This window comes from Xenia sp. Carnegie-2017, unplaced genomic scaffold (assembly GCF_021976095.1).
Source record: "Xenia sp. Carnegie-2017 unplaced genomic scaffold, XeniaSp_v1 HiC_scaffold_6, whole genome shotgun sequence".
Classification (NCBI taxonomy): Eukaryota; Metazoa; Cnidaria; class Anthozoa; order Malacalcyonacea; family Xeniidae; genus Xenia; species Xenia sp. Carnegie-2017.
The window spans coordinates 19454684-19477239 of record NW_025813526.1 but is presented as its reverse complement, the minus strand read 5'-3'; the positions used below and the strand labels follow the sequence as shown (position 1 = coordinate 19477239).

Sequence of the window (22556 nt, the reverse complement as noted above, 5' to 3'; positions counted from 1 at the left end):
GTGTTAGTTTGGTTAATATGAAGCCATTCCGCATACTTAGACCTGGTGTACTAAACTTTTTTTTATGCCATTTTTTGCTGTGGCTTGCCGCATCGAAGTTCCCAGGAAAGAAGTTTTCTTAATAAGAAAACAACATATCCATTTTTACATTTACAGTAATTGCCACGCCGCTCCTAAGCTGTAAATGTCTTGACAAACTGAAGACTATTTGAGTTTCAATTTGTTGATTTGAAAATGACTGACAAGATTAAAGTTTCCTTCGAAAGATTTTGAAAAATTTAGTCATTTCTCTTGATAGTGGAGTTCATCCTTTAAATTTATAAAGGTTCTAACCCCATACTCTTTATCTAAGCGTAGCAACTACTCGCTGCAACTACAGCGCATGCCTAAGCTATCTAAACTTCCTACCTGCGCATGGCACCGGAATTCCGCCCTGAAAAGGAATGCCCCTTGAAGGAGGTAACCCATCATGCCCTTAACTTAACTTAACCTAGTGCATGTTGCACCTACGGGCGACCTCCAACCGGGTGGGTTGAACTACTCATGCATTATAGGGGATCCATGCAGGAGTGCCTTAATAGTCAATGTAGAAAGCCGTTCATGAAATTGGCCAACTACAACGACTGCATGCTCTTACCGTACTAGGGAGAGATATTTTCTTTCCACCAAAACCACGATCTTCCCTTGGTCTTCAATAGGCCTTGCTCGCTTGATCCAGTCTTCAAAGGTCTTCTTACAGATGCTATTTGCATCCTCTACGCTAAGGTACCATTTGTACCCACTAACCCCAAGTTGAAGTTGCCTTCCTTGGGCCAAACTTCACTTGCATTTCCGATTCTAAGCTATGGTCCTGCCTATCCTTCTGCGAGGCAACAACCGCTGCGATCATGCGTAGCTCCTTAAAGCAGTATATTCACACAGAGGTTTTCGAAGGTAAATTATATAGAACAACACAATTGTTGCATGCCAGTCACAGACTTGAAATAGTTGATACAAATTCACGCTTACTAAGACACAAATTTAAAAAGAATTAAAGCAGCACCGATAAACACTATTGGATTATTTTAACCAAAGAACACTTTTATTACCTCTTAATCAAGACTATTTTGAAAATGCAGATGTAAATTTCTTTAAATATATTTATTTGCATTCCTGCATTAAAAAAATAGCCTTACAGTGGAATATACTGAACACCAGGATTTGTTGTGGCTATTGCCCGAATTATATTAGAGATTTGACCTGTTAACAGGCCTAACTAAATAAAAGGTTTATTATTATTACACTTACGGTTTTCGACAAATCCTTGGCAGTTCGACGACAGACTACGATGAATGACAAATCTCATGCCAATTGTGAAGATGAAACGATCGGATGTTGAGCAAGGACAGCCACAAAAAAGCCCAAAATAGTTTTTTGAAAAATTCAGAACGTTGATGGTGAAACCATCGTATCCAATTTTCAGGCTACCTGACAAACATCACCGCTTTTATGTCGACGACGGCAAGCACAGAAACAAGATTGGCCATTTCTTGCAACTGTGCATGTCGTCTACGGCATTAAAATCGGAAATATCGACAGCCAGTCGGAAAATTAGGATTTTTAGGGGTTTTTTTCATGTTAAGGAAATTCCATGTTTTTAGTACAAAAATTTTCCATTAAATAATGTTGAAATTTGGGCATTTGATAGCGGCGTGGTTTTATCCATCATTGCGATTGATTGAGCAGTCGTGATGTTAGCAGGAAAACTCCCAGGAAAATGTTTTAGAAAAGGTCGTAATATTGACTTTTTCATGGAAACAGGCGTTAGGCTGATGGATGCATTGCTCCAGAAGAGTGTTTAGCGTTTGCATTCTTTTTAGAGAAGGTGTTTAGGGCATTAGAAGTCACGTATTTTTCAATTTCATCAAAGTATATTGTCCATTCTTGATCATTGTTCAGAAGAGTTCATTAAAGTATATTGTTCATTCTTGATCATTGTTCAGAAGAGTTCATTAAAGTATATTGTTCATTCTTGATCATTGTTCAGAGGTCTTCGTTAAAGTAAATTGTTCATTCTTGAGCATTCTTCAGAGGACTCTTTAAAGTACACTGCCCATTCTTGATCATTGTTCAGAGGATTTTCTTAAAGTACGTATGTTGTCCATTCTTCATCAGAAGGTTTCTACATAGGACAATTGAAGCCAATGTCAGTCCACATTATACTTCCATAAATGAAAAACATTGATAACATACTTACATTGAACATTTTATTCACTAGTAATGTAGTTCAAGGGAAGAAGAATTTCAACCAAATTACAGAATTGTATTTTGTTCTTATGTTTAGATGAGCGTCGAGGAACTGGTCGACAATAGCCACAATTCTCTTCAACCGCTGTGAACAATAACCATTTTCTTTAATTGTGAAGGCTATGATCATGGTAAATAAACCAACATTTGTTCGTTGTTTCTCAATCTCATTTGATGACTAATTGTCGTTTAAGAGAAGAATGTCCATGTCTAAAATCAAGCATAGAGGAAACAAAAATTACTAAGACGGAAACTTTATGGAAAGGCCACACTGCACTTTGCATTAATGAACATCACATGCAGTGTCCCAATTCAATGTTTACTCAATGCAAAAGAACTTGAAACAAGACATTTACCTGAACAATTTTTCCAAGGACTCCAAGAGATATTTCACCGTGGAATAATTTCGACTTCGGCTAACTATTCTTCCTGCAACTACAGACTTTCACGTTCAAATGGCACGTTCTTAGTCTTAGACTATGGCCCAAGTTTCACGAACGTGTTGTATTCTGATTGGTCAGTGACTAGGCGTGTTGTAAACGTGTTGTGTTCTTATTGGTCATTTACTAGGTGTGTCCTAAACTGTTGTGTTCGGATTGGTCATTTACTAGGTGTGTCGTCAATTGTACATTGTGAAATTTAGAATTTGCATGATTCATCACTTAGAAGTAATTAATCCCCATAGAGCGGTAAATGCAATTTAATACAATAAAACGTATACTTCAGCTACAGCAAATAGCAAATCCCAAACATTTAAGTCTCCTTGGGGAACAACTACAGCTGAATCATGCAAATTCTAAAGGTCCACTGATGTCAAAAATGATTTGATAAACCCTCTAGATTGTTATCTTCATCTCATTTTCTTATTGTATTTATTAGCATTAACATTTGATCTCTTTTAATTAACAAACTTACCTTTAGTTTTAGGGACTGTTTATATGAGCCCGATAGACCGGGATTCAGCGAACGAACATGTAACATGTAACATGTTCTTACACAAACTTTCGGCAGTTATTTCAGTAAACAGTAAAGATACAAACGATGGACAAAAAAGCAGTTAATATTGGAGGCAACGCCAAGAGAAACCCGACCTTGTGCAACGAAAATTTCCGCAATGCCATTCTGTAACGGTCGTCATTTCGTTAACGTCTTTTCTGACTTCTTGAACGACTTTTCAAAGAGCTTAGCAAAAATAATCATGTATTTAACGTAAAGATCTTTGATAAACCAGCAATTGTCAAACTCTCTAAAAACCACCATGTACAACAAAACTTCGGCAATGCCATGTTTCTTCGTCAACATCTTTCTGACTTCTTGAAAGACTTTTCCCGACAGCTTCAAAAATGAATGAGGAATGAAGTATAAAGTTTGACTGAGGAAGAAGCAGCTGATATTTTAGGGTAAAACTGATATAAATTTTGTAAAAAACGTAACTCTTCAACGGCCATTTTCGTTTTTCGAGTTTGAAACGACTTTTGCAACAGCTTCAAAGAAAGAATCATGTATTCAACAGTTGTGATGTTATAAAATATTGTGAAAATGGATTTGCAAGGCGGAAAGCGAATTCTTAGTATAAATATAATTGCCCATCATAAAACTTTAATATGGCCATGGGTATATAATTTTATCAACAATAACGTTTCGTCTTTAGCTGAAGACATCTTCATATTACAATACATACATGTAGGAAGTAGTAAATCCTATTCTTAGAAATTTTGTACAATACTTACAATAACGACTGTATGCTTCTTCTTCTGAAATAAAAAGGTTATATTACTCACTGTAATACTTTGAAACTTACAAATGAAATATTTTACGTAATACTTACGATAAAGATTGTTTCAGCAAGAAATCTCTTTACACATAGCGCGGGAAAGATCGGCAAAAAGTCATATGACGTATTGATCAAAATTGGTCACGTGTCAAGTCGTATAAACATTCGCCAGCAAGAGCTGGGTGACGCGGGATATGTAAATTGATCAAATCGTGCTGAGATAGCACAACATTTAATAGCATAGTAGGTTTCGTGTGATGTATTTAATATACGATTGTTTTCATTTCAAGTTAAATATTATGTTTTAACTTGTTAAAACCCAGTATGATGTACTATTATATAGTAGCAAATACTGACAAATTATATCTGTATACAACACATACAATAAAGAGTTTGAAGTTGATGCATCAGGAAATTCTTCTACTTTGTAGACATATTATATTTATATATACTGAACTATACGTATGTTATATATATACATACAATATAACTTATACAATTTCTATGCTCTGTTTTTTCGACAGACATCCTACAAGTTTTACCTTTAACCATTATATGTAGAAGGAACAGTTTGTTTTGTTGTTGTCGCCGTTGAAACAGATGATACCGTTGAAGTTTGCCTGTAAAATATTTGCTGAAAGTTTAGAGAAAAATTGATAAACTATTCATGAAATAATAGGTAGTAGCATTTTGATTTTCTTTCTAAAACAAGCCAAAGTTTGAGTTCTTTGTGTTGTATTATTACGAAATAAAAGATTTTTACTGCGTTTGCACGGGCTTATGCAAACCGAGGAGACCTTTGGGAGAACACGAGAGCAGATCATTGCAAGCCCGAAACCGAAGGTAGAGTGTTGCACATGCTCAAGAGTTCTCACAAACGTCTCCGAGGTTTGCATAAGCCAGTGCAAATAGGAAAATATCTTCTTAAAAAATATCAGTAATGCGAAACAGACAACTTTAAAACAAACGTTTTAATTTGTCCTCTAAAATGTATTCACGATTGATTTGCGAATTCTCTTTGATTGATTTGATTTGTTGAGCTCAGATCGGTTTGCACAAGCTAATGAAAACACAGCTATAGACCAATCAGCGCATGCGCTTGATTGCTTTTGTTCTTGTTTTGACTTTCAATTTTTCTGTCTATTCTTGCCTTACAAACATTAACACTAAAAATCGTTTAATATTCTGTATATTGAACAATAAATTACTACACTCATGACAAGATCACGTGTTTACTCACATGAAAAGATCGTGTTTACTACATGAAAAGATCACGTGTTTACTCACATGAAAAGATCACGTGTTTACTCACATGAAAAGATCACGTGTTTACACATGAAAAGATCACGTGTTTACTGCATGAAAATGGAAAGTATTTGAACAAAGAACTCTTGCAAGGATTTTCACCTAACAACCCAGACTATAATTGATCAATTTTCTCAAGTAATTTTCCAATTGTTTCGACGTGTTTCCACAAAATTGACGTCACGATTTCCAATAATTTTCTTCGGAAACGTGAATTGTGCAACAGGTTTAAACTGCTTGCTTGTCTGTGCATAAAAGGAAAAGGAAGGGATTGTACATTACGGCAAAACAATATGATTAAAAAATTAAAATACTGATGTTTATTAAAACCTCTTATGTAGGGCATAAAATCCGAGTATCTTTTGTAAACATTCCATTCATCGTCTTTGATACGGATATAAACCTTGTGAAGTAAACAATGTTAAATTCTTTATTGACGACAATAAATGGACCACTGAGCAGATGATATATATATATATACAAGAAGTTTATATTTGATGATTCTCCGTATAAAACAGTGCTCGATGCCCGAGAGCAGAGCGTAATATGTTTAGTGGTTAGAAAATAAAATTACAGATTCATCCCGACAAGCCTGTTTCGTGATTAAAGGAAAATCCCCTGAAGAGTGAGCAGTCACGAAACAGGCTTGTCGGGATGAATCTGTAGTTTTGTGATTTTTTCTCAACACCACTAAACATATACATATGAAAAGTGAAATATTTGAGCAGTAAATTTAAACTACGACATGATCTTTTAAATACGATGACCACAAACACTTTTCTCAAGGGTGATGTATTTGAAACGAGGAAAATACCAAATATAGATCATAAATCTTGAAATATAGTCCCTAGTTATCCCTAACCTAGTCCAGATAACCATCAACATCACATCGGAAGAGTTATTTACTTTTTTTAGAGATAAATATATGGAAAAAATTATACCTGATAAGAATGGTGAATGTTTGGAGACTTTCCTTGTACAAAACAGATGGAATCCAAATGTTAATTAAAGGACGAGTATTGACAGACATGAAATTTGGACCAAACTCCGTCAAATATAAACATTCATCATGATTATTGTCCTGAGGAAGCTAGAACATACGAAGATACGTAGTTTTATTAAGAAATATTTAGAAAATCAAAAGAATATTTACTGCTTTTCATATTCATACCAAACAGTTCATATTGTACATACCGATCAATATTGTACATCTATTGTACTATAATGAACACACGGGTCTTTACTGAACATACCGGTCCTCTAAGATTGACAAGCTCTTCTTTTAATATTCTTAGCTGATATTCACGAGCATTCAACATTTTTTGTAGTCTTTCATTGAGTTCAATAAGTTCGCCATGCATATCAGCGACCTTTAAACATGATAAACAACATTTCATCACAACTTACGCCATGACGTCATCACCATGAAATTCCCAGGGATGAACAAGAAACGAAATCAGTCAGAGTGGCGAGTTTTTAAACATATATCACGATTTCATTTCAGTTATTTATCCTCAGTTTTCATAAGTTAAAATATCTTCTTGTATTAGATATTTCTTAAAGTCACCGTGCATCGTATAAAAGAGTTTTCTATCAAATAAATTTCGGCTCATCTTCATGTAGCATATGATACCTGAAGACCTTTTAAGGCAAATGTTTCGTTTTGTAAAAGTATTATGGTTTAATGGAAATCTTACTTGGATCAACTTCCGCTCAAAATCTTTGTTTTCTTCCTTTCTACAAGAAAAGGAACGAAATTCAACGCCGTTGATTCACTTTTGCTACAAATTTACGGTAAATACCTCACTTCGTCGACGTCAGATTCCGGAGAAAGAATGATAGAAGAAAGTCTTTCATTTTCTGGAGCTACACAAAAGATTATCGAATATCTTAGATTTCTACATCTATTTTAAAGATAAACTATCCCTCTAGTAAACCTTCTTCCATAATGTCATTTCTTTTCAACGATTGAACAGCACCCACGTATTTCTTTAGTTGGTGTTTGAGCAAATCATTTTCACTAAAGAGCAAAAACGAACAGGTCAACAGACATCTTTGATTAACGGAAATGCAGAGTTCTCAATGTCCTAACCTTTTTAAGCCGTTAAGAGCGACGCAATTTTCTTCATTTTTCGACGACATATCTCTTTTTAAATCTTCTAATTGAAGACGAAGAGAAGCTGACATCATCATCTCTTTTTCCAAATGTTGTTGTAACGATCTACAGGAAAGATGATCGAAGGAAAAATCAGGGCAAAATAGTGTATATTCGAATGGAATGTTAATATTAAACGAAGGACGATAATACAACCTGTTACGTTCTTCAACTTCATCTTTTCTTAACATCATCGATACAATCGCCTGTTTTAATTCCTCTTCAAGAAGAAAAAACCACGTATTTATTGATATTCATGAAATTATAATTATTCACACATACAAATATTCAGTTCACATGATGAAATTTGACGGATGTCTACAAACAAGCAAAGCAAATACGATAGAAATAGTAAAATCCAATTGCACTAAATATTTCTATATATAAAACTAACTCTACCCGCTAATAGCCCATTTATAGTTTGAGAACCTGAGGCAAAAGTGCCTCTCCCGTTCCGAAAACATTTTTTCAAAAGATATAAGAAATAAAAACCATTTAAATACATGAATAGAAAAAACACACAAACCTGAAGTCATTTCTTTGCCTGATGGATATTCCTCTGATGGCTAAAGAACGAAAACATACCAAATATAACGAACTAAATATAACAAAGATATTTACACATGGCTTTCTACCCTCCCCTCCCCCTCAAAAAAAAGATAAAAGCATTTCATAATTAACTAACATTCATACAACCATCACCCATGGTTCTGACTAATGACGATCTTGAGTAATCATTAATTTCTATGCTACCATCACGTGTGGCACATATCGCTGCAACAGTTGCTCCAATTGCTAAACTTGCATCATTCTCGACGTCTTCATCAGTGTAAATACTGAAAACAACATAAATTACCACCTCAGTTAAAATGGTGAACTCGTTAGACATTCTTGTCGATAAAATAATGAAGTATCTTCTAACCTTGAAACGGGGAATCATTTATTGAATGAACTAAATGTCGCGACGTCTCAGGTGCAACAGTAAATCGCTCATTTTCATCTGACATAGCTAGACTCCTAACTCCTTTATCGTCATCGGGGCAAACTACGGGAATTAGAGATACACCGCTGTTCATATCAACAAGAGGCTCACACACTTCTTCCTCCGACAAGAGCGATGAGTCAGTGTAACGCCCTGATTGCAAAGATGTTGTCAAAGAATGATTTTTTTTTCAAATCATTCGCAGTTTTAAACTCGTTTTTAAGATGCAGAACTTCCTGGCTTTTCTTTGTTAATCGAGCCACTTGTTCATCTGTTTCATTCTCCTTGTTCTCAACTTTGGTTTTCGCCATTGTGGAAGAAAGAGTTGAATTCTCAGAAGTCGAACAATAAGCCAACTGAGAGTTCTTTGGCATTTCAAGAAAATCGTCAGGCCTTTTATTAAAAGCATGGTTACCACGAGCATGTACCTGAGAATCAGTATTACGTTGTAATATGTCGTATGCCGCTCGGGTAAAGCTCGTGGCACTATCGTGAGCAGTCGTTGTTGTGGAAGAACTACCATGAGAACTGACAGAAGGTCCTTCTTCCGTCTCTTTGAATTCAACATTTTCAATTTGAGCAATGTTTGCTTTCTTTTTTTTACGTTTTTTCTTTTCTTTTCCTGAAACACAAAAGAAAGATAAAAGTTAAAAATTAATAAAGACGCGTGAGGATAAATGACTACACATTGTTCAAGTATGATAAAGAATAAATGAGGACGCGCGGTTAAGGGATGATAAGGGATGAATAAACAACAGGTATAGTTAAGGGATAAATGAAGACATGTAATAATGGGATAATAAAGGTTAAGGAGAACGCATGGTTGGGGGATTACAAGGAATAAATGACATGTGTGGTTAAGGAATGATAAGAATAGCGATATATGAGATGAATGGTAGGGATAATTAGGGATAAAAGGGATATTTTTGATCAGGGAGAAAAATGAAATTCTGATCAAATCTTTATTTTCTTAAAACTTCACCAAGCTCCTGACGTGCATACATTGGTGATGGTACAGCCCATATTGATGTTGGACGAGAAACTGCTTGGCTGATATTGCCTGGAATCTAAAAATTAAATTAAATTCAAGTAGTTAAAGAAAAGTACATTCATAGCTTCCACTTTTTTACTATCCATTTCTATTTGCAAAGATTCATTTTAAACAATATCAATAGCATTCCAGCATACCTGTACAGTAATAGAGTTAAACTCAGCTTTGTCAATGTCAATTGCAAAAAGAATTGAACTTAAGCCTTAAAGAAGAAACAAGGAATGATAAAAAATCCATTATAGAAATATAAACGAGTTTATTCTTACCAGCAGCCATCATTGGTAACATACTAGATCGCTCATCATCCAATAATAATGCATCTTGCTCATAATACTGACTGAAATTAAAACAATTACACATCGTATAATTATTCTCACATAAACAGCTTACCGTTAAAAGAAAATTGCATTACTATATCGCAATATACATTGGTTATGATAATCATAAAGCTTATCAAGCCAAAAATCGATCTTTCTTTCTTAAATGTTACTTAAATCAAACTTACAAAAGCAATTGTTTATGCCCAATGAAGCTATGAAGATATTTCTCCAGTGATTGCTCGTTTAAACTAGACCTAAGCCATGCTTGAGCTGTCAAATAAACATCAAAAATAGAAAGAAAAATGTCAGAACAAATTCATGGCATACAAAAAGGTTTTACCCACAAACATTCCTGGAATCATTTAGAAACCAACAACTTGACTAACCTCTACCAACATCTGTCATTACATTATGTAAAGAATTATATGTCTTTATTTCACTAGAGCTAAGATGTTCCTTGATAAATAGCCAGAACACAGATTGACCTTCAGATCTCATTAACACCTGCCTTTAATGAACATAGAAATGATGAAAACAAATTATTTAAGAATGGCTTTTAAATTGACTGAATTGAGAGAAGGATGATGAAGATACCTTAAAGAATTTATCTTTTTTGTGGATTTAATGCCAAATTGAAGAACAATGTTCCATTGCTCACAAAGACAAGAGATTCTGTAATTCATCATAAATACAAAGATTATGATAAATAAGGATTATACTATGAAATAAAATGAATACAATACAATGCAATCGAAGAAATATCAAGTTCACCTGCTATCCTTCTCAGAAGCCAATTCGGTTGTACTACCAAATCGTACCTGACACTAAAGAAACGACGAGGTTCAAGTCGACCAAATCATTCGAGTAAAATCAATACAATAAAAGACGAAACGAAATTACAAGTTCCAAGTTCGAACTTTAAACTACGTACAAATATTTTACAACTAACTTGCTTTACTCCATCCAACAAGCGATCAATAATTGCTTGCTTTGTAATATCTACACTTGCCAAATTCAACATAATCTCCACTGAACTAACATGTAAAAAAAATAGTTTTATTTGTCAATTAGAAAAATAATTAAAAATAATTAGATAATAACAAAGTATGTATATACGAGTACCTTATGATCGCTTGATATCACCACATATCAACTCTCACCACCCATGCTAGCATGAAGAAAGTTAGAGAAAATACAAAGTGTTTTCTACATGTAAAAAATATCCACGATACACGACAGTATTATTGAAGCACTTCACAAAAGAAGACAAATGAAGGAAATTTACCAATATGGGCAACGGAAATGATGTAAATGAAATATTTGAGGCAAATGGCAGGACGTCACAAAGAGAGGGGAACGTTGGGGTGGGTGGGGATGAGAGTACACACTGAGCGTCGCAGATGACACCCTAGGGCCCACCATAATACCTCAGCAAAAGAATGCATGAAAACATGACACATGCAGTAATTTCTTAAAGTTATTTCCTGAGATAAATCAACGCTAGTAAAAATTTTTCATCGAATTCTTATATCAAAACCATGAACAAAGATTCCACATTCTAAAAACGGATGATAAAATGTAAAAATCAAAAGGTTTTAAATTCTTTTGTCCAATTTCACTTATTGAACATCACTGAAATAAAAAATAAAATGTTAACAAGTCACAAAATTTATCAGACTAAACTATGAGTACATTGTTTTATAGTTAGTTCATGGTCAATGCTGTATAGTTAGTTCATGGTGAATGTTGTATGGTTAGTTCATGGTCAATGATGTATTCAGAGGCGAAACTAGAACGTTAATTGGGGTATATTCATATATTCAGCTCTGCGCTGCTGATTTCTTTGGTTTGCGATGTTAATTTCAAAAGAAGTCAGCAGAGCAGAGCTGAATACATAAATATTTACCGCCCACCCCAATTAACGTTCTAGTTTCGCCCCTGGCTGTATTACAACTAACAAAATTCTGTTAAACCAAATACCACATGACGTCATTGACGGTAATTACATGTTTGTAGATGTAAATCGTCCAGGTCAGAGTAGAGTCGTGAGGAATGTTGATATTAACTGTCTCAGAAGCAAGGGAGAAGATAAGTATGACATTATCAACAACACCAACAGTCTTTCTCAAGGCTCTACTAACTTCGACGATCTCCATCTACAAACATGTAACGATACTCCCGGGTTCAAACCATTTACTTTAATACTTGGTAATATCAAATGACATAAAAAACGTAAAACCTTCTGTTGATATGTAACTCAAAATGAAGTGTATAAACGACAAAACAATACACATTCATAATGTTTATTAATCATCCATTAAGACATTCACATTCAACTTATGGAGATATTTGATTAAGAAGTCTCAATATGGAATTTAAAAACAATCACTTGTGAACATTTCAAGATATTTTTATTTCGAAGCAAATTATTGAAGTTAATATTGAATTACACAATTCAAGAGGAAAAAAATCATGTGCTTGTAATAATTCACAAAAATTGAATTTATTCTTCAGCAACAAATCATCATCAAATGTTTGCTATAAAAATGAGTAAGAATTGATTCACTAACAAAACAGAGCGTCGTATGCTCCTACTTATCCCTAAACATCAAAACATTGTTCTTACATACCCTCAATTTCCTCCTCTTGTTCATCTTCATCCTCATCATCAGCTTCTTCTTCATCATCGTCATCATCGTCATCTTCCGAATCAAACGTGTTGTTGGGAATATCGTAAATACGAATCATCCCCTTTAAAAGAAGGACACACAATGGATAAATAATGATAAAAAAGGATAATGAATATGCATCATTTCCAGAACAAAGAAATACTGTCGTGAGTGAAACTAAACTGAATCCGAATGCTGCCAAAAAAAAAGATTAACGATCCAGTTAACTATAAGCTCAGTAATGCCTTTGTTACCTTGTTAGGATCCTTCAAAATAAGATATTTCCCCTTTTCAAGATTCATACAATAATCAATAATACATCGTACTATTCCCCAACCATTGTCCATACTGAGATTCATCTGACTAGCAAGTTCACGTGGTTTGAACTGCTGGGTGCCCAGAATGCAATGCTTTGATGAATCCATAAAATTTTACGTGAAACGTAACTAAATTGAAACAAAGAAAAATTAAACTAAAAAACAACGCAGAAGATAATAAATATGAAAACTATCATTTCCATTGCAAATTGCAATACTCACCCAATTTTTAAGTACTCAGAGCCCGACAAAACAGACGCAACAGTCCACTTTGCCAGCTTACAGCCATTGTTCTTGAGTTCAGTAGCCAAGACAGCTCCACGTTGAGTGTCTAGCTTTTGACGCCATTCTCCCATACCTCCCTACACATACATACATGACGTAATGACAACATTCTCCCATACCTCCCTACACATACATACATGACGTAATGACAACATTCTCCCATACCTCCCTACACATACATACATGACGTAATGACAACATTCTCCCATACCTCCCTACACATACATACATGACGTAATGACAACATTCTCCCATACCTCCCTACACATACATACATGACGTAATGACAACATTCTCCCATACCTCCCTACATACATACATGACGTAATGACAACATTCTCCCATACCTCCCTACACATACATACATGACGTAATGACAACATTCTCCCATACCTCCCTACACATACATACATGACGTAATGACAACATTCTCCCATATACCTCCTACACATACATACATGACGTAATGACAACATTCTCCCATACCTCCCTACACATACATACATGACGTAATGACAACATTCTCCCATACCTCCCTACACATACATACATGACGTAATGACAACATTCTCCCATACCTCCCTACACATACATACATGACGTAATGACAACATTCTCCCATACCTCCCTACATACATATACATGTAATGACAACATTCTCCCATACCTCCCTACACATACATACATGACGTAATGACAACATTCTCCCATACCTCCCTACACATACATACATGACGTAATGACAACATTCTCCCATACCTCCCTACACATACATACATGACGTAATGACAACATTCTCCCATACCTCCCTACACATACATACATGACGTAATGACAACATTCTCCCATACCTCCCTACACATACATACATGACGTAATGACAACATTCTCCCATACCCACACATACATACATGACGTAATGACAACATTCTCCCATACCTCCCTACACATACATACATGACGTAATGACAACATTCTCCCATACCTCCCTACACATACATACATGACGTAATGACAACATTCTCCCATACCTCCTACACATACATAATGACAATGATTCTCCCATACCTCCCTACACATACATACATGACGTAATGACAACATTCTCCCATACCTCCCTACATACATACATGACGTAATGACAACATTCTCCCATACCTCCCTACACATACATACATGACGTAATGACAACATTCTCCCATACCTCCCTACACATACATACATGACGTAATGACAACATTCTCCCATACCTCCCTACACATACATACATGACGTAATGACAACATTCTCCCATACCTCCCTACACATACATACATGACGTAATGACAACATTCTCCCATACCTCCCTACACATACATACATGACGTAATGACAACATTCTCCCATACCTCCCTACACATATATACATGACGTAATGACAACATTCTCCCATACCTCCCTACACATACATACATACGTAATGACAACATTCTCCCATACCTCCTACACATACATACATGATGTAATGACAACATTCTCCCATACCTCTACACATACATACATGACGTAATGACAACATTCTCCCATACCTCCCTACACATACATACATGACGTAATGACAACATTCTCTAATACCTCCCTACACATAAACATAAATGACGTAATGACAACATTCTCCCATACCTCCCTACACATACATAAATGTACCTTAGATTCCCATTCATTTAGAGCCTTTATGTTGATGTAAGTTCCAGGTGACAATACTGCATCATGTTCACATCTTATAACAATTTCTATATCATTGCCAAGATTCCATTTACGATATCTAAATAAGTGACAAATGATTTCACTGGTTGAGATTAATACAACATTTTAACGAGGGAAGGTCACAGCGAAGGATGAAAGTCAAAATTATCTTGTACACTATCACATTTTTCTTCTTAATGGAAGAACGAGCTGGCAAAACATGTATACCTTCAACACAATGAAATAAAATATTTAATAATTTTTGTGATATCAAAAAATTACGAAATAAATAAGTCAAAACATGTTTCCAGCGTTTTAAAACATAAAGCAATGATAGTTAAAATTTAGCACATGTATGCCAGGGTGTAAAAAAGTTGGAAAAGTTAAGAAAACTATGGCTTGTGTGGCCAAACTTGTTTTCCTTCAAATTAAGTATTTTGTTAGTTAAGTAAATTCAAACAATCAATCAATGTTATCAGTCTTGAATAAGAAAAAGTGAAACACACAAAACGTCCAATTTTGACATGTTGCGGTGAACGTCAAATTTTCTAAAATTTTTCACCGCACATGACAAACTTTCACCTGGTCGATTAAATAAAATTTTAAACCTTTCATTTTCTTTGAGCAAGAAGTTAAATTGACGCTTCTACAAAGTGCTCTCCCAATTTTCCAGATAAATTTTTCTGATTGTTTTACTTTTAGATAAATCAGACAATGCCAAAATACATGGATGTTGATGAAATTATAGTTTGCTGGACATTTTTAAATGTTCTAATTTTTTATACACGCTGTAAAGCACAATATCTCCTTTTAGATCTTAGTCTTCAATCTATATTTATACAAGAACAATTTACCTGTAACCAACGGATGCCACCTTTTTTCTTCTTCATTATCTTCAGCAATGAAAGGATTTGGTTTATCAAACTTCTCCTTTTCCTCTGAGCGTTTTAAGACTTGCTGTGAGAAATTTTGGTTTATAAAGTTGCTTCCAGACCAAGGTTGGTCGTAGAGTTTATGCTTTCTCTGCATTATCATCTATAGGTGTTTCCACAGCTGTTTCATTAACAGTCAAAAGATCTAAAAACGTAGATCAATAATAAAAAGCTTGTTGTTTCTTAATCAATTAAAACTAAAATTTACAAACCAAATGCTGATTCATCTCTCATGTCAAAAAACAGATTTGAGCCAACACGCTAAAATCACATGAAATAAATACTTAATTTATAGTTATAAATATCACTAATAGTATATTGATAATTCTCACAAAAATACTATCCATACATGTGCTATAATGTCCCAAGAGTACACAGATCTTGTGCAGGTCATCAATGTAGATATAATGGTGTCTGTAGCAAACACATTTCCTTTCATTAAAATCTGGTAAAATCAAAGTAAATTGAACAATTAAATTTTTCAATAAAGTAAATATTTTTACATTTCGTTCCTAAAATTCATTTGTAATATGCATGCACTTATAATTCTTGGTTATTATTGATGGTTAATAACTGGTCATGATTGGTGGTTAATAAATGGTCATGATTGGTGGTTAATAACTGGTCATGATTGGTGGTTAATAACTGGTCATGATTGATGGTTAATAACTGGTCATGATTGGTGGTTAATAACTGGTCATGATTGGTGGTTAATAACTGGTCATGATTGGTGGTTAACATTTGTGGTTAACATTGGTGGTTATCATTGGTGGTTAACATTATGATGGTTATCCAAACCATTTAATTCAATGAAAGCAAGTAAAGTTTTCTTACATTTCTGATAACAGGATCATCAGTCGTTGTGACTTTATGGAAAATCCTGTTTTGCAAGGCAAGTGGGACTTCATTCTTAATGTTGACACGATCATAAGCCTTGTCATAATATTCCAGTTCACCACATTTTACCCTATTTAACAAAGCACAGAAATGGAGAGATCTTCATAAACACATAAAAACAAGATATTCATTTGTATCTATTCAGAATAGATGTTAAATTGCTTTCATTGTTTAGCAAATTCAAAAGAAGGTTTTATACAACAATAAATTCTGATACAACATACAAATCATCTGGATCAAGAACATTTGGTAGACTCAATTTTGATAATCTTGGAAAATCCATTTCTTCAATAACCTTCCACTCTTCCCAAACCATCACAGATGCATTACGTATCCTCTGAGGAGTCTACATATAAGTTAAATATATACATATAAAATTACAGTATATCCATAAGTGTACCAGTCATGTTACTACATATTTATTAGGTATCCTCTGACACAAACACAAACACACAAACAACATTTATATACCGGCCAGTATTAATCCCCGCCAGGGGGGTTGACCGGTCCATGAATTTTTCCACGCCACACATCTCTATCTCTCGCCATATCTCTCGTTATACCCATCGCCTTCATATCACTGTTCACAACATCCATCCATCTCTTTCTCGGTCTACCTCGTTTGCGGACTCCATCAACATTCATATGCAACGTTCTACGAATTTCAGCACTTTCTTCCTCCTTTCCACATGCCCAAACCACCTCAAACGCTGGCGTCTTACCCAATTCTCGATACACTCAACACCAACTCTTTTCTAATCTCTTCACTTCGAATCCTATCCATCAACGTTACACCACACATCATCCTAAGCATTCTCCTTTCCGTCGACGCCAATCTTCTCAGGTCCTCTGCTTTCGGCGCCCAACACTCTGCTCCATATCCCAAAACACTTCTAACACATGCCTTATACAATTCTCCTTCTGCTTCAACGAAGTCGACTTTCCGCACAACATTCCCGACAACTCTCTAAACTCCACCACGCTGCTTGAACTCTGTTCCTCACCGCTTGCTCGCACCTCCACCATCATTTAACACATCGCCCAGATATTTAAACTCCGATACACCTTCCAAACTCACGTCACCCAGTTCAAACCGTTCAATCGCGACTCGCCCACCACTTCGACACGTCCCGCACTCAAAATCAGTTACTCTTGTCAATGCACCACGGACACCTGAACATCTTCCATGAACCCACTTACCGCATTTCCCACACATTATCGAATTCACTCCAACTCTTTTCCCACACACACCACATGGCCATTTATCACTGTCCTTCACCTCCACCTGCCAAGAGCATCTCATGCCCTTCGTCTTTGCCTCATTCACTTTCAGTCCCTTGACTTCTATTGCCGTTTTCCATTCTCGGTACCATTCCAGAACTTTCTGCTTCGACTCCGCCACCAAGACAATGTCATCTGCATACAACAAACACCAGCATCCTTCTTTTTCTCACTTCCTCTGTCAGTACATCCATCACACAAGCAAACAGTAACGGCGACAAGACTGAACCTTGATGAACACCAACTTTTACCTCAAAAACACCAGATCTAGCACCTTCCTCCGTAACCACCGCCTCTACACCTTCATAAGTCTCCATAACTGCCCGAACCATATTCTCTGTCACACCTTTCTTACGCAGCGCGTACTCGATCACCTTTCGGAACTCTATCAAACGCCTTCTCCAAATCTACAAACACCATATACAATTCTCTGTCCTTCTCCAAAATTTCTCCTGCAGCTGCCTCAACACAAAACACGCATCCGTCGTTCCTCTCCCCGGTATGAATCCATACTGCTCTTCCCCCATCCGAACAACTTCCCTCAACCTTCTTTCAAACACTCTCTACTATTTTCAACGCATGCTCCATCAGCTTAATAGTCCTGTAATTCCACATACCGTTGCTGCTCCTTTCCCTTTGTACAGCGGGACCACTAGACTTTTTCTCCATGTACTCGGCATCTTTGAGCCCTCAAAACCTCGTTTACATTACACAACTCTCTCACGCATAGTTCATTGTCCAACATTTCGCTACCCACTTCACTCGGTCCCGTCCCTTTCATCTTGCAGAGCCGCCACCTCATCAACAGTCACTATTTCCCACGGCCCAAAACTTCATCCGCTTCAGCTTCTCCATTCCACTCATTCTCTACATTCATCAAACGGTCACAGTACGCCCTCCACACTTCTAACCTGTCTTCCATAACACCTTCAACTCCCCATCGTGTTCTGCACGCCGAGCACCCAAAATCGTTCCTCCTTCTTGCTCTTCTAGCAGTTCTAAACAACGCTTTTCTTCCATTCTCCTGCATTTTACGAAGCTCTTTCTGATGTCTTGCTTTAGCCACCTCCTTTCGCGCCTTTTTCTTGAATCGGATAATCGATCCTATCTGTTTCAGTCCGCGACTTTCTCCACCTTTTAAATGCCAACTTTTCGCGCCAATCACTTCGCTGACTCGTTGATCCCACCACCATGCCTGTTCTTCTACTACACCGCCTTTATTTCTACAACATACCTTCTCCGCTGCCTTTAAACACCCTTTCTCCAGCACGTCCATCGCTCCTCCACCGTCTCACCTCAACATTCAATGTCGTACTTTCGTCACGGAAACACTGTTTCCTTCATTCGATCGTAACTTCCATAGCTTAAGCCTGCCTTTACCTCAACCTTTCCTTTCACCTTCCTGATTCTCCAGTCCATGACCAGCAGCTTGTGCTGGTCACATTCTTCTCCTGCAATCACTTTGCATCCTTCACGTTTTTCCTCTCTTCTTCATTCACCAGTATATAATCCACCACCGTCCTACTGTCACCAGATTCATACGTCACAAGCTTGCTTTCTTCCTTTATAAACCACGTATTCACTACCACCATCCCACAACTCTGCTAACTCCAATATCGTCTCGCCTTCAGCATTCATATCACCAACTCCAAAACCTCCATGCGACAGTATCCTTTTCACGCTTCCCACATGACCGTTCCAATCACCAAGCATCACACATCGCCCTCTAATGTCTGCTTCACTGCATACACGCTGTCGTAGAACTTTTCCTTCTCCTCCGCACTTCGTCCAACCTGCGGAGCATACCACAACGAAACTCACAACTTCGGCCTCACAACTACATCAACTCTCAGGACTCTGTCCGAAACTCTCTTCACTGCTACAACTGACTTCGCCCAATCCTCTCTTATCGCAAAGCCAACACCATTCGTGACACTTCCGTTTCCCTTCCAAAACCACTTAAATCTCGCTCCATTATCTTCACCCTTTATGACTCTCGTACCTTCACCTTTAAACCTTACCTCCTGAAACCCACACACATCAACTTTCCTTCTCTTCAACATGTCCGCCACTTCTGCACTCCTTCCCTTCATTATCCCAACGTTCACTGTGCCTACCCGAAGGGTGACACTTCCACAACCATTCGATCCGAGATTCTTCGACCCCTGCCCACTGAAGGGCTGCCGGGGACTGGGGGCCATATCTTCTTTTCCAAAGTCCATGAATTTTGTTGGAGCAAAAGTTTTACGGTAGGATGCCCTTCCTTACACCAACCCCTTTTAGTCGTCTTTTACGACACGCAGAGGTATTAGGTATCCTCTGAGGAGTCTACATATAAGTTAAATGTGTAGATATAAAATTACAGTATATCCATAAGTGTACCAGTCATGTTACTATATATTTATTATGTATCCTCTGAGGAGTCTACATATAAGTTAAACATATAGATATAAAATTACAGTATATCCATAAGTGTACCAGTCATGTTACTACATATTTATTAGGTATCCTCTGAGGAGTCTACATATAAGTTAAACATATAGATATAAAATTACAGTATATCCATAAGTGTACCTGTCATGTTACTACATATTTATTATGTATCCTCCGAGGTGTTCATGGTTGAGGTACATCAGTTTGTGTACCATAATATCTTATGCAAGTCGCATAATTACCATAAATTTATAATGTATCCTTTGGAGTTCAAAGTTTACATACATGTAACACACTATCACAATTCTTTTGTTCACTTTCTTCACTGAAGTTGCACCTTAAAAATTACCCTCCCTCCCCTCCCTCAACTAAGATTATTACAAACCTGATTTCTTCATTCTTGCCAGTTGTTTCTGTTGGCAAATTGTTTCTGCAATTTACGATGGAGTCTGTTGTCACGAGTCTTCAGCAAATTCTGCATCCCAGCTTGTTGACGTTGCATTTGACGCTCTTTATCACGTCGATTATTTCTCTAAAAAATAAAAAATTTTTGTTAATGTTGTTCATATGAAAAGGAGTCATTTAGATGAAGATATTTACAAATATAATAAAGAAGTGATTTTATTTTGAGACTTAAAAGTATAGAAAACTTTTCTATTGTACCTGATTGAATTTGTTCCTATTGCGCATGTAAACAGGCTTTTGTGGTCGACTTGTGTCAACAAGATGGAAAGTTGATTCATCTTCTTCATGATAATATGCATATTGATTACCACCACCAAACTGATTTAAGTATTTATCTATAGAAGTAAAACAATATGATTAAACTGCAAGAAAATAGTGAAGTCTAGACAGAATACAAACTTTGGCATCAACGATCTTGATAGGCTGTACTTTACCAATCAGAAACCTACATAAAATGAAAATGTATGTTATAAGACCTATATTTATACAGTCAATACAAGAAATAATATTTTATCCTCTTAAAAGTGTAGAGTGGTTTTTTAATGATGACTACATAACAATGTTTAACAATAATAGCTAGTAAAATATGATTATAAATTTCACCACGTGACACAGAAATATAAGAACAACTAAAGGTCAGAGTGGAAGACATTGATAGCAAGGAATTTCTTATGAAATATAAAATATTTTACCCTTCCAAGTTTATCTCCTTTAGAGAATGGTTGATAAGGTATTCCATTAAATGCATCTGAAATAGAGGTAGGACGCCAGCCGTTTGGGTTATCTTCAATGACAGGAGGAACAAAATGAATTCGTTCAAACGCCATATTGAATATTGACTAGTTTGCATGTTTCCATCAGTCAAACGTAGAACGTCATCATTGTTTGTGACCGACGACCATACCGACGACCCGATGACAATTAATACCAATTTTTCGAAAATCATTTTCGGCATTGTTTTACTGAGAAAGCAAACGATTGCCTCAAAGCTGCTTAAATATTGTAGTTTCTAACGATAAAATGAAAAAAAGTTTGACCAAATATTGCAGTGGAAACTGTGAACATGTACGGAATGGCACTGGTATCATGTTAAGACTCTTCAAGATGCTCTTTCCAACATTCAGATTTTTGGTTGTGACTGAGAAGCAATCCACGAAGGTGTCTTCAAGTTGCATAATGTAATTTAAATAGCACGATGAAGGAGCAGTCAGCCCACCAAAGTTGAGTTCTTTATATGCCTTGAAATAGCAAAGCAAATTACCATCATTGTTTATGTTATTTGAAGTCAAAACGTTCTTACATTGGAGACAGCTGTGGATTTTGAAAGCTTTGCTTAGCAATTATCCTGAAACATAGGCAGCAGCATTTTTGAGCAATAAATTGTTGCCAATATTTTGTTCTCGGTAGTCATTTTCAGCAATCAACAGTGAGCTACTTGTAGCTTTTACATGGGTAAGTGGCATACTAAATGGGTTGGGCTTTTTTTTATAATTGTGTTAGCTGAATGTCCATATCTTTAGAACAGTTTTCTTTCGAAGAGGTCAAAAGTGAACTGAAAAAAACCTTTCAAAAAGCCCTGATAAATTGTATTGGCGTGGGATTGTCAAAATTACCTCCTTGCTGGCGTATTGTTCCAAAAAAATTCTCTAGAGCATCTGTGTTTAATCTTGAACGTCAAA

At 36.2% G+C, this 22556-nt stretch overlaps 2 protein-coding genes and 3 long non-coding RNA genes across 5 annotated transcripts in view; all 5 read right to left on the bottom strand.

The window, feature by feature from the left end:
• Nucleotides 1–1986: 1986 nt before the first annotated feature.
• On the bottom strand, nucleotides 1987–2987 carry LOC124456739. Its single transcript, XR_006952428.1, has 3 exons — nucleotides 2643–2987; nucleotides 2237–2496; nucleotides 1987–2161 (listed from the first exon to the last, which is right to left on the bottom strand). It is a non-coding gene; the product is annotated as an uncharacterized LOC124456739 (long non-coding RNA).
• A 2493-nt stretch (nucleotides 2988–5480) lies between these two features.
• LOC124457251 (sorting nexin-29-like) overlaps nucleotides 5481–22556 on the bottom strand; it is a 63888-nt gene continuing 46812 nt past the window's right edge. Inside the window, exon 12 of the mRNA XM_047007532.1 lies at nucleotides 5481–5610. Within this exon, the coding sequence (XP_046863488.1) occupies nucleotides 5481–5610 (130 nt within the window). The remainder of the gene's footprint in view (nucleotides 5611–22556) is intronic.
• Nucleotides 7562–8078, bottom strand: LOC124456729. Its single transcript, XR_006952418.1, has 2 exons — nucleotides 8047–8078; nucleotides 7562–7740 (listed from the first exon to the last, which is right to left on the bottom strand). It is a non-coding gene; the product is annotated as an uncharacterized LOC124456729 (long non-coding RNA).
• Nucleotides 10059–10673, bottom strand: LOC124456750. Its single transcript, XR_006952443.1, has 3 exons — nucleotides 10645–10673; nucleotides 10468–10545; nucleotides 10059–10143 (listed from the first exon to the last, which is right to left on the bottom strand). It is a non-coding gene; the product is annotated as an uncharacterized LOC124456750 (long non-coding RNA).
• LOC124456686 (eukaryotic translation initiation factor 3 subunit D-like) lies at nucleotides 12119–21212 on the bottom strand. Its single transcript, XM_047007055.1, is given in 16 exon segments — nucleotides 12119–12411; nucleotides 12504–12624; nucleotides 12797–12975; nucleotides 12978–12988; nucleotides 13082–13221; nucleotides 14831–14948; nucleotides 15724–15746; nucleotides 15749–15852; nucleotides 15855–15891; nucleotides 15894–15946; nucleotides 16014–16062; nucleotides 16151–16246; nucleotides 16636–16768; nucleotides 16923–17044; nucleotides 20798–20944; nucleotides 21076–21212. Coding segments are annotated over 14 exon segments (1167 nt in total). The 5' UTR covers nucleotides 17015–17044; nucleotides 20798–20944; nucleotides 21076–21212; the 3' UTR covers nucleotides 12119–12400.